The sequence below is a fragment of the Henckelia pumila genome, chromosome 4 (assembly GCF_033568475.1).
Source record: "Henckelia pumila isolate YLH828 chromosome 4, ASM3356847v2, whole genome shotgun sequence".
Classification (NCBI taxonomy): Eukaryota; Viridiplantae; Streptophyta; class Magnoliopsida; order Lamiales; family Gesneriaceae; genus Henckelia; species Henckelia pumila.
Genome location: NC_133123.1, coordinates 149,685,038 through 149,698,278, shown reverse-complemented (window position 1 = coordinate 149,698,278; position 13,241 = coordinate 149,685,038). Strand labels below are relative to the sequence as shown.

The following is a 13,241-nucleotide window of genomic DNA, read 5'->3' as shown; positions in this document are numbered from 1 at the left end:
GAATCCCACATCGAATATTTGAAGAAAGAAGAATGAAGGATCTACTATAAATAGAGCTCCCTTATTTCAGTTATTGTATCTCATTCTTCTCTTTTGTATTGACAGTAGAGAAGAAAATAAAGAGTAGAAAAAAAAAGAGTTGTTCTTTTTTTCGGTGATCTCTTGTGTGAGTTAGAGAAATATTTTCTCGGTAATACTCGAGGCTTGGGTGTGGAGAGATATAGTGTTTTGTATACACTTGTAATATTTCTCCGGTAATAAAGATTTGCAGCAGCTCTGTGAACGTAGCCTATATTGGGTGAACCACGTAAATCTTTGGTATTCTTGAAGATTATTTTATTCCGCAATTTCTATTATTGTCATGTTCGCTTCGGTACAATCCACAACAACTGGTATCAGAGCAGTTACGGTGTTCGGGAGCCTTGGAGAAAAGATTTTTTGAAATTTTATTAAGGCAGGAGAAGCGATGGCCGGAAATGACGGATCAGGACCTGGAATCAATAAGTTTGACGGTACAGATTTCACGTTCTGGCGGTTACAGATTAAATACAATTTGTACAGCAAGAAGCTACATCAACCTCTATCCGGGGAGAAGCCAGAAAAGATGGAGGATGATGAGTGGGAGCTCCTTGATCGACAGGTGTTAGGTGTAATACGATTGACCCTAACAAAGAACGTGGCACACAACGTGACGGAGGCAAAAACCACGGAGGAGATGATGTCCATTTTGTCGGACATGTACGAGAAGCCATCAGCAAATAATAAAGTGTTCCTCATGAAAAAGTTATTCAATTTAAAGATGGAGGAAGGTGCTTCGGTGGCGGCACACATCAATGAATTCAACACGATTGTTTCCCAGCTAACATCGATGGAAATCAAGTTTGATGATGAGATCCATGCACTTATTCTTTTGGCATCTTTACCAAATGTTTGGGAGCCGATGCGGGCAGCGGTTAGTAATTCTGCTGGCAAAGGAAAATTACAATTCAATGATGTCAGAGATCGAATTCTTGGTGAAGAAGTTCGCAGGATGAATTCGGGAGAAGCGACATCATCGAGATCTGCTCTTAATCTCGAGAAAAGAGGCAGAGGCAGGAGCAGCGAAAAAGGTTCTAACCGATGGCGTGGTAGATCCAAATCAAGAACTGGAAAAGACAAAAATACTTTTGAAAAGAAATTGAAGTGCTGGAGCTGTGGTGAAATTGGTCATATGAAAAAGGACTGCAAATCACCCAAGAATAATGCAAATGTTGTTACTGAGAATGTACATGATGCCTTAGTAATATCCATGGAAATTTCGGTTGATTCTTGGGTTATGGATTCGGGAGATTCGTTTCATACCACTAGTGATCGTGAGCTATTCAGTAATTACACTATTGATAATTACGGAAAAGTTTTCCTGGCTGATGAAAAACCTTTGAAAATAGCTGGTATGGGTGATGTCAGTTTGAAAATGTCAAACGGATCTATCTGAAAGCTCAACAAAGTGTGGCATGTACCAAAGTTGACCCGAAATCTAATCTCAGTGGGACAGCTCGATGACGAAGGCCATAAAGTGACCTTTGGTGATGGCTCTTGGAAAGTTAGCAAAGGGGCCATGATTATTGCTCGAAGAACAAAAATTGGAACTCTTTATATGACTTCCAATTGCAGAGAAATGTTAGCAGCTGTGGATGCTGGAGCCAACTCAAGTCTATGGCATTGTAGACTTGGACATATGAGTGAGAAGAGAATGAAGATGATGATATCAAAAGGAAAGCTACCGGAGTTAAAAACTGTCGAACACAAATTGTGTGAAAGTTGTGTTCTTGGAAAACAGGAAAAGGGTGAGCTTTTCGAAAGGCGGTAGAGAACCAAAAGCAGCAAAGTTGGATTTGATTCATACTGATGTATGGGGACCATCTTCTGTGACATCCCTTGGCGGCTCACGATATTATGTCACATTTATTGATGATTCGAGCAGGAAGGTTTGGGTTTATTTTTTAAAAAATAAATCTGATGTTTACGAAACCTTTAAGAGGTGGAAAGTCATGGTGGAAAATGAGACCAACTTAAAGGTGAAGTGCTTACGGTCTGATAACGGAGGAGAATATGAAGATTTTGAGTTCAAGAAGTATTGTGCACAAAACGGGATCAAGATGGAGAAAATCATTCCTGGTACACCTCAACAGAATGGTGTGGCTGAAAGAATGAACAAAACCCTGAATGAACGTGCCAGGAGCATGATATTGCACGCAGGACTGCCGAAATAATTCTGGGCTGATGCAGTTAACACTGCAGCGTATTTGATCAATAAAGGACCTTCGATACCACTTGATTGCAGAATACCAGAGGAGGTTTGGAGCGGCAAAGGAGTAAACCTTTCGTTCTTGAAAGTGTTTGGTTGTCTCTCATATGTTCACATCGGTTCAGCCAGTAGAACAAAACTTGATCCGAAATCAAAGAAATGTTTCTTTATTGGTTATGGAGATAATGATTTTGGTTATCGGTTCTGGGATGACCAAAATCGAAAGATCATTCGGAGCAGAGATGTCATTTTCAATGAGCGAGTTTTTTACAAGGACAAGTCAGACATTGCAGCAGGAGATAAATGTCCTGAAGTCCAGAAGTCAAATGAAGTGCCATTGATAGATATTCCTATGAATGAGTTGGAGGATAGTAAGCAGGAAGAAGAAACTGCACAAGAAGTTGATCCACAAACTCCGGTGATTGAACTCAGGAGATCGTCAAGAACAATCAGACCACCTCAGAAATACTCCCATGCACTTCATTATATTTTGCTGACAGATAAAGGTGAACCAGAGACCTTTGATGAAGCGATGCAAAATGATGATTCAATCAAGTGGGAGTTAGCCATGAAAGACGAGATGGATTCACTGTCATCCAATCAGACTTGGGAGTTAACAGAACTTACGAAAGACAAAAATGCATTACACAACAAGTGGGTGTACTGGATCAAAGAAGAAGTTGACGGTAGCAAGCGGTACAAGGCGAGACTTGTTGTGAAAGGTTTTCAACAGTGGGAAGGCGTTGATTATACCGAGATTTTCTCTCAAGTGGTGAAGTTAACCACTATCAGAACTGTACTTGGACTAGTGGCTAAGGAAGACTTACATCTGGAGCAGTTGGATGTAAAGACGGCGTTTCTTCATGGTGACTTGGATGAAGAAATTTATATGAAGCAGCAACAGGGATTTGAAGTACGAGGGAAGGAGAAAATGGTATGCAAACTTCAGAAGAGCTTGTACGGTCTCAAACAAGCTCCAAGACAGTGGTACAAGAAGTTTGATGGATTCATGAATAACAACGGTTTCCTGAGGTGTCAGGCGGAACACTGTTGTTATATGAAGAAGATTAATGGTTCTTATATCATTCTACTGCTATATGTGGATGACATGTTGATAGCAGGATCGTGTCTGGTGGAGATTGATAAACTCAAGAGAGAATTATCAAAAGAATTTGCAATGAAGGATTTGGGTGCTGCAAAGCAAATCCTTGGAATGAGGATCTCAAGAGATCGGGTGAACGGAGTCTTGAAGTTATCTCAGGCAGAGTACGTGAAAAAGGTGCTTAGAAGATTCAACATGGATGAAGCTAAACCAGTTAGTACTCCTTTGGCTAGTCATTTCAAGCTAACCAAAGTCCAATCACCATCGACGGAGCAGGAGCATGCTTATATGAATAAGATTCCTTATGCCTCTGCTGTCGGAACCCTCATGTATGGAATGGTGTGCACCAGACCAGACATAGCACATGCAGTGGGAGTTGTGAGCAGGTTTATGAGCAATCCGGGAAAACAACACTGGGAAGCAGTGAAGTGGATTCTCAGATACTTGAAAGGTACTACTGGTTTATCTCTATGCTTCAGGAGGACTAATCAGGACTTATAAGGATATGTCGATGCCGACATGGGTGGTGACTTAGATGGCAGAAAGAGTACTACTGGATATGTGTTCACATTGGGTGGTACGGCAGTAAGTTGGGTGTCCAAGTTGCAAAAGATTGTTTCACTTTCGACTACTGAAGCTGAGTACGTTGCAGTCACGGAAGCGAGCAAAGAGATGATTTGGTTGAGATCATTCTTTGAAGAGTTGGGTCAGAAGCTTGAGGATAGCACATTACACTGTGACAGTCAGAGTGCTATTCATTTGGCAAAGAATCCTGTTTATCATGCTAGGACGAAGCATATATAGGTTCGGTACCATTTTATCAGATAAGTTTTGGAAGATGGAATCTTGATGCTTGAGAAGATTTCTGGAAGTAAAAATCCAGCTGATATGTTCACAAAGGCGGTGACCACTGACAAACTGAAGTTGTGTTCGACTTCAGTTGGATTGCAAGTATAAGCAAGGAGGGATGAGTTGCTGCATTGACTGTGTGAAGCCATGATTGAAATCAAGTCTTCAAGTGGAGAATTGTTAAGGGTGAGACCCATTAAAGAATCCCACATCGAATGTTTGAAGAAAGAAGAATGAAGGATCTACTATAAATAGAGCTCCCTTATTTCAGTTATTGTATCTCATTCTTTTTTTTTGTATTGACAGTAGAGAAGAAAATAAAGAGTAGAAAAAAAAGAGTTGTTCTTTTTTTCGGTGATCTCTTGTGTGAGTTAGAGAAATATTTTCTCGGTAATACTCGAGGCTTGGGTGTGGAGAGATATAGTGTTTTGTATACACTTGTAATATTTCTCCGGTAATAAAGATTTGCAGCAGCTCCGTGGACGTAGCCTATATTGGGTGAACCACGTAATTGGTGTTCTTGAAGATTATTTTATTCCGCAATTTCTATTATCGTCATGTTCGCTTCGGTATAATCCACAACAAAATGCAACATACTAACTAATATAATCCACATAGTGAAGAATGAAACCAATATCCTTGCCTAGCTACAAAACTCGAAGGGACAGAGGGGAGCTCAAAGAGCTTGTGCGTGAGCTGCTAGCAGCTACTATGAGCTGAAACCGAGCTCCAAAAGGGGTGAACCAGCTCGCCCAGCTAGCTAGGAGCGATCCACTGGAGAAGAATTGAAGATGGAGATGCTAAGAGAAGATGGAGAGTGAAGCCGATGCACTTCAATGGAGAGCAGGACACAAATCGGCATTTTGTGTGTGTTTGAGTGTGTGTGTGCGCGTTTGGGGAGTGAGTGTGTGTGTGGCTAGGATTAAATCCTTGGAATTCAAGTGTATAGGTAGGCAACTCCTAGAAAAATGAGAGTGTAGGCAATTTCAAGAAAAAGTGAAACACACCTTTAAAAAGTGCTAAATCAATACTAGCAATTAGGACTACAATTAAATCGCCTAAATAAAAATACAAACTTAAAAAAATCATAATTTAAAATATTAAATTTGATTTTACTAATCCAAAAATAAAAATACTAATTTTCGCAAAAGTTAAAAATAATATATTCTAATGCGCGGAAGAATATAATATTTAGCCAATTAATCACAGAAAATTAAAATAATTAAAATAATAAATATTAAAAACTGATTTAGGCATGAAAATCCAAGAAATAAACACTTAAAATATTCGGATGTCATGGCGACGAGTAAAATATTTAAATAACAAGCCGAGCGATTAAAATAGTTTGAACAAACTAAACTAACGTTTAAAAGCAATTTAAATAAATACACAAGTGGAAATAAAAAAATGATTTGGGCAATTAAAAAAGATTTAAATAAATAAGCTAGACATTTAAAATAATTTAAAATAACTAACCGCTAAACTAAGGCTATTTTAAAATAAATAAGTCGGACACTCGAAAATATTTAAATAAATAAACTAAACAGTTAAAATCATTTAAAATAATAAACTAAACAATTAAAATCATTTAAAATAATAAACTTAAACAATTAAAATCATTTAAATATGCAAGTTTAAACTTTTAAAATATTTAAAACAATTGAAATTGCACAATAAAATCAATTAGATAAATAAATTTAAACAATTAAAAACATTAATTAAATAGTCAGTAACATAAAAATCATTTGAATAAATAATAAGATATTTTATTATCACATAATTCACATAAATAATTTAAATCAATTAAACTTAAACTTAAAAATAATAATCATGATATTTATTTAATTAATGAATGCGATTTAGTAAATAAGATTTTTGGTGCTACAATACGCATTCCGAAAATCTCTAAATGTGGAGCATGGTACGTAGAGACTGCGTAAATTCTAAAACTTAATTTCTAGATGATTCATAATCTAAACTTATATAGAGTTCTCTAGAATTCTCTTATATATATATATGACTTGTATATAATTATACAAATGGAAGCATCAAGGATTGCGTTGATGTAAGAATCTTTTGGAGAGTTAATCTCTATACTCGGATCAAATAGATCTTAGTCATTCATGGTAGGAATTCACTACTATTGTGCCGTCAAGATTAGCTCCCAAGGAGCAAACTACTATTGTGAGTTCTGATAAGAAGTTGAAGAAAGCTATTGCCTAATATTGTCTTACAATATTTCTTTATTATTAACGTTGTTTTTTTTTCTTTCATCAAATATTTATTTATGAAACTTTTACGAATATATACAAATTAATTTTTTTAAGGTTTACAATATTTAAACGATTAACTTAATTAATTTACCTATATTCATTATGTGCTATACTAAATTATTTTATTAAATAATGTGCGTGAATAAATTTGTATTATGATAACATAAATTGAAAAATATAAGCTTTAAGTTGTACTTTTATACAATATTGTTTTATATAAAAAATAATGTTATACTTAGAATTATTATATTAAATAAATTTATTTTTAAAATTATTCTAAATAAAATATAATACAGATTAAAATCAATCATTCTCAAAATAATTATAATATAAAAATAATGGAATGTCGCTTATTTTATTTACCAATTTTCATAATTTGGAATGTCAAATTCAACCCTATTCATTTCTTCTTTTATTTTTTGCAATTTTGTTTTTTTTTTAAAAAAAAATTAGTTATTTTTCATGTGAATACTTAAATGGCATTAGACACATCAACACGTACATGTAAAAAGAGAACTATATTTGTTTTTTTTTTTAAAGATAGTAGATTAACACATATATTTAATAATTTAGATTAGATGACCAAAAATCAAAACTGGAAAGGACAAAATAAGCTATTTTGTAAGAAAAGAAAGATAATAATTTGCTATTGAGGCACACTTTGCGGAATTTGAGATGGTGCCCAGTTGCTGGTACATGGGGCGAAAAACGGGAGCCATTTTGGCGCCTATTGGTTTGAGAGGCTTTTAAACCTACACTTTGATTAATACTCTTTTTTTTTTTGTTACAAAGTCGAAACAATCTAATATAATATAATTTAATCTAATTCTTCTATTATAAAAACATGAATAAGAATTCAATTGTGTATTTACTTGTTTGTCCTTAATAATATTCATTTGCCCATTTAATTTGCCCATTTGTTTGTGTTGTTTTGGATATTCAAATTAGTTTAATATGTTAGTCTTATCTTACGAGTTTTGTGCATTATTCTTAAATTATACATTAATAATTAATTATAAATGCATTTGCCATTTGGTCTTCCGTGTAGATACATTAATAAATGATAAATGTGTTTGGTCTTCCGTGTAGATACATTAATAATTAATAAATGATAAATGCATTTGGTATTCCGTGTTCTGTCTTCTGTGTGGAGTAAATACATTAATAAATGATAATCCATGCATGAATTTTTTTTTAAATTTTCGAAAAAGAGAAACATTTTGTGTGGCTAAATTAATTTTGTATATTGACATTCTTGCTGTAATTGTATTCAACATTCTTTTCTTGCTCTGATTTCGCTGTTCTCGTTTTTTTAGGAAAATTCCAGCATCTTTTAGTTCTTCTTAATAATTAATTAATTCTTAATTATTTAATTTTTATCAGGATTATTATTCTGTTTTGATGAAGATTTGGTTTTCTTAGTTTTCACAGTGCATGTAGTAGTGTCTTCTTTTTACACTAAGTTTATGTTTGTTATTTTTTCCTTAGTAAATTTCCTGCATCCATATATTGTTTTTAATCATATGGATTTTTGTGTTTTGGTGGTAATTATATTTGTTTAATTAATATTTTTTATTATTTTAATTAATTAATTTTTATTTGTGTTTTTGTTCTTCTTAATAATTAATTAATTATGAACAGGAATATTATTATGTTTCGATGAAGATTTGGTTTTCTTGGTTTTCACATTGCATGTAGCTATCATGTCTTCTTTACACTAAGTTTTTTTTTTTATTTTATTTTTTGGATCATATGGTTAATATTATGCTCTCAGTGAAACAAAATTTTGTGTTTTTTTTATTATCGACGGTGAATCAAATGACATGTCGTTGAAATAAAGCGAACGATTGAAAACACAATTTAAGTGGTTATTTTAAACGAGATAAATATGTGGGAAAGTAGAATATCAAATCAGACTGGATAATAATGATAAGCAAAATAATGATAAACAAAAGATCATGGAAAAGATAAAAATTGGGGATGACTATATTACTTCGTATTCAACATTCTTGCTTTAATTTTGCTCTTCTTCATGGAGTACTTTGATTTCAAAATAATACGGTGGCGGAGAAGCTATGTGAGTATTTTCCTAGATTTGGAATGGATTAAATTAATTATCGTTTGGATGATAACATTGTGTTTTCAATTGTTTATATATTTTATTTATTTAATTGGACCGATATTGTGTCGTTGGAAAAAAATTTAGTGGAGAATTATATATTATGTATTCATAATTCATGTGGCTATGTATTATTTGAATTTTCGGAATTTTGTGCTTTTCCCAAGTAAACGAGCTAAATAAGTGTATGATCGGATAAGCCATGGGAATATTATTATAGATTCAATGGAATAAAAGTAATTATTGTTTGGATAATAAAATTGTGTTTAGCGAATTTTTTTTACATCTAAATTTACCATATTTGTACGTATAAAGATCGATATAAGATATAAATGATAACTGTAATTAAATAAATGTAACTTTCAATTTTAACATTAAATACCTATACTGATAATTATGATTACAGTAAGAATAATTATAATATAATAATTATATTATTTAAATTTAAGATTTCTTCAAAGTAGTCCAGTCAATAATATTTCATATTTGGGAAATATATGCGGAATAATATTTTAATTTTTTTAACGGAAAGTTACTGTACTTGTAATAATATTTTATTATTTTTTATTATTAAAATTTATTATTTATTATCTTTTTTTTTTTAAAAAAAAAAAACAAAATGTACGCACTACTAGTATAGCAAATATGCAAGAAAAAGTAACAAAACAACGGCGGTGAGTTTCACGCCATAATTTTTTAAAAAAATGTAAGAAATTGTGTAGGTTTTTTTGTTAGAAAATAACTTTCTTGGAGCTCGAAATCCGTTTTCAATGAGAATCATGGAGAATAAACCTAGAGACTCCTTTTAAAGCTCAAGCTGAAAAGTGCAAATTAAATTTTCTTTAGCATGGAGTCATAAATGGAATTTATTTATGTCGTTACATGCATGTACGTGCCAATGTGATATGGATAAAACTGTAGTATGTTTCAATCACAAACTATTCGTTCTAATTAAACTTTTATCCAAATCAACATTCAGAGTAGTATTAATTTATAACTGAATGAATTATTCACTAAACCAAAATGCTTGAATCGAAATAATCTAATCTTTCTCATGTATTTGGTTTCAAGAAAATAAAACCAAATAAATAGATCAATTACCAATTATATATTTTCATAAATTTAATAAACAGGCTATTTACCGAAATTATAGAACCAACAATTATCAAGTTAGATTGATTTGTTCGATTGTTCTGGTTTAACTAAAATATTGTACAACCTCATACGTGAGTAACAACATTGTTGTAGCAAATTCAACTCTCAGACCAAATCATGTTCATTGAGAAATAAAAGCATAAACAAATAATATCTATTTGCACAAATTGATAGTTAAAAAATGCTAGTCATGTCATCTTTTGCTGTTGCTTAATGGTTCAAATCATATTGAAACCAAGGAAGCAAAGTCAACTGTTGCATTGGTTAAAATAAAACGGCTTTAATTAACTAAGTCATATGTGAGTATCTATTCCATTGGCAAAAATATTTTTGTCTGATGATTTTGATTGCACTTTTATCTGTTTTCGTGCATTAGATTCGAAGATGGATTCTTGATTTCTAGTTTTCTGTTTTAGAAGCTACTGAAAATTCAAGCTTCGTAGATGGCGACGTGGGCTTATGCAGCTCTAATGTCTCTGATGCATACTTTAGAGACGATCTTGCAGCCTTCCCAACAGCTACATATGAACATAATACAGATCGAGTCCCTGCTACAAAAGGTCCGTTCCCTTCAAGAATTTCTTGAAGATTATTCGCACAGAGACCATGAAGAAATGGCTGCAGCATTGGGGAGTCGAATTGCAGACATGGCTCGTGCAGCGGACAGCATCATTGACTACCATGTGTTGGATCAAATTCTAGCACGGTTTAATGGCGAAGAGGCGGAAAGCTCCACTGGCTTCTCTGAATATATCCAGAATCTTATAGAAGAGATGGAGGATTTGTTTGAGACGGAAGTGACGAGGATTAAAAAGGCTACTAGGCCTTTGGAGGAAGCTCGGCCACTGATAGATTTTTCGCCTATTGGTTCATCAAGGTTAGCTCCCAATGACCACAATACTCTGGTGGGTTCTGATGAGAAGTTGATTAATGAAATAATCGATACTCTAACCGGAGATCAATCAAATCGCGATATCATAGCGATTGTTGGAATGGGAGGCATCGGTAAGACGACTCTAGCTAAAAATGTCTACAAAAATGCCTACACTGCGCAATACTTTGATATTCGTGCTTGGGCTACGGTATCTCAAAATTATAGTGTACGGCAAATTATTTTGGAAATGCTGTCAGAGATCGATCGAAGCAAACAAGAGGGTGTTCCAGGTGATGATCAGTTGCATGAAGAATTGTTCAAAAGAAACCAAGAGAGTGATCTGAGTGAGTATCATGAGTTGGGTGATCGACTATACAAAATCTTATTTGAGAGGATGTATTTGATCGTGGTGGATGATTTATGGAATATTGAGGCTTGGGATAAGATACGTGCGTTCCTTCCCGATAACCGTAATGGAAGTCGGATTATTATAACAACAAGGGAATTAAATGTAGCTAGGCAATTACACTCTCTTGTGTCTTTTGAAATGGAACTTTTAGACTATGATCGAAGTTGGATGCTGTTGCGAGACAAGGTATTTGGGAAAGAAGAGTGCACTTCTGAACTCGAAGAATTAGGAAAGGATATGGCGATAAAATGTAGAGGACTTCCTCTAGCAATTGTGGCAATAGGTGGATTTCTTGCAAAGTCTAACAAGACAAGAGAGGTCTGGGAAGATACTATGGAAAATTTGAAATCCATTATTAGCTCAGGGGATGAAGGGAATTGCATGGAGATATTAAAACTGAGTTATAAAAATTTGCCGATTCATTTGAAACCATGCTTCCTCTACATAGCCGTTATTTCCAAATATCGCCACCGGTCCATGTTACCTGAAATCGCTTGGTTGTTGGTTGGAGAGGGTTTTGTAAAACCAATAAGAGATAAAACTTTGGAAGAGGTTGCCGATGGGTACATAACAGATCTTATTGAAAGGAACCTTATTTTTGTTCTTGAAATTGGGAGTATCGGCCAAGTAAAAATTTTGGGTATGCATGATTTCATTGGGGAAATATGTCTGAAGCAAGTTGAAGAAGAAAAATTTCTTTCTGCCATAGATAAACGAAACGTAGCAACCACGCAAGCCCTTGGTATACTGAGACAAGCATTACAAATACGCTCTACTACTAATGTGTATGCTTCACGTCTAGTAGTGTGGGATGGGTTGGAAGTGGTTGAAGAACTCTCGCAGGCGGAGGAAGAAACTAGGCAGCTACGGCTATCCTTTCTAGACCGTCGGAATTTTAATTCAATGAGGACTCATTCGTTACCCTTGTTTTTGTTCCTGCAGAGTTTGATTGTTATGAGTAGCCCTGACAATCTAATTACGCTACCGTCGGAAATCTGGGACTTGCCACACCTCAGACATCTGTTTTCCAATATGGTTTTTCTATGTGATCCTCTTCCTCTTGATTATCCCAAGGACGGGCGACATGATCCTCATATTCTGGAAAATCTGCAGAATCTCGTTGGTGTTCTAAATTTTTGGTGTGGAGAGGATGTTTATAGAAGAGCTCCAAATCTGAATATGTTAAAAGTTTTTTACTCTCCTCTATTCCCACGATGGGATATTGCGGTCTTCAACCTTAGCAATCTCGTCCACTTGCAAAAGCTCGAGACACTAAGTTTGGAGTCAATGGGTACAATGTCTTTGAATCACCTCAGCTTCCCAGTCTCTCTCAAAAAGTTAACTTTAATTGGCTGCCATTTGCCTGATATGACAATTGCGTCTTCTTTGCCTAAACTGGAGGAGCTTGGGCTACATAACTGCACGTTTGAAGGCCATATGTGGCGTCTGGAAGATGAGGAATTTCTTGAATTGAAAAAGCTGATAATCGGCAGGGGTGAGTTACTACATTGGCAAGCAGACAAGACACACTTTCCTGCCCTGGAGAGCCTGTTCATTCGAAGATTAAATCTGGAGGAATTTCCTGAAGACTTTGGTGAACTCCCAACACTTAGAACAATTGGAGTAGATTCTTGTAGCGATTCTACCAACGAGTGGGCAGAGCAAATAGCTGAGGCACAAGAGAGCTATGGAAATGAAGGCTTTCAAGTCATAATTACACGAAAATAAGAGGATGATTAAAGTTGCAAACTTCAACATTCACGTCATCACGTGTACAAAGTAAGATTTCATGTTGAAGAAATCTTGATAATATATAGTCAACAACATTCACTGAACAACACGATCATAGATATATCATACCAACAAGATTCCAGCTCTTTCAATATATCATGAACACGATTCGAAAAACAAGACAATCGGCAATCGAATAACATGCAATCAAAAGAAAATTGACACGCTGATTTCTAGTGGTTCGGATATGAATTATCCTACATCCACTTTGGCCCAAAGCTCTTCCACTTTAATCAATCACAAGGTGCATCAAAGCATTACAATGAATCGACTTTTCTTGTCCATGCTTTGCTAACCAAGAACATGAAGAGAAAATCAAGAATACTGTTACCCCGAGAAAATATTTTAACCCGATCCCGTTTATAATGAGTCTGCTAGATAT

At 34.5% G+C, this 13,241-nt stretch overlaps 1 protein-coding gene across 1 annotated transcript; it reads left to right on the top strand.

Moving 5' to 3' along the window:
- The first annotated feature begins 10,228 nt into the window (after window positions 1-10,228).
- LOC140862051 (putative late blight resistance protein homolog R1B-14) lies at window positions 10,229-12,796 on the top strand. Its single transcript, XM_073265056.1, has one exon. The coding sequence runs from the start codon at window positions 10,229-10,231 to the stop codon at window positions 12,794-12,796; it is 2,568 nt and encodes an 855-aa protein (XP_073121157.1).
- The last annotated feature ends 445 nt before the right edge of the window (window positions 12,797-13,241 follow it).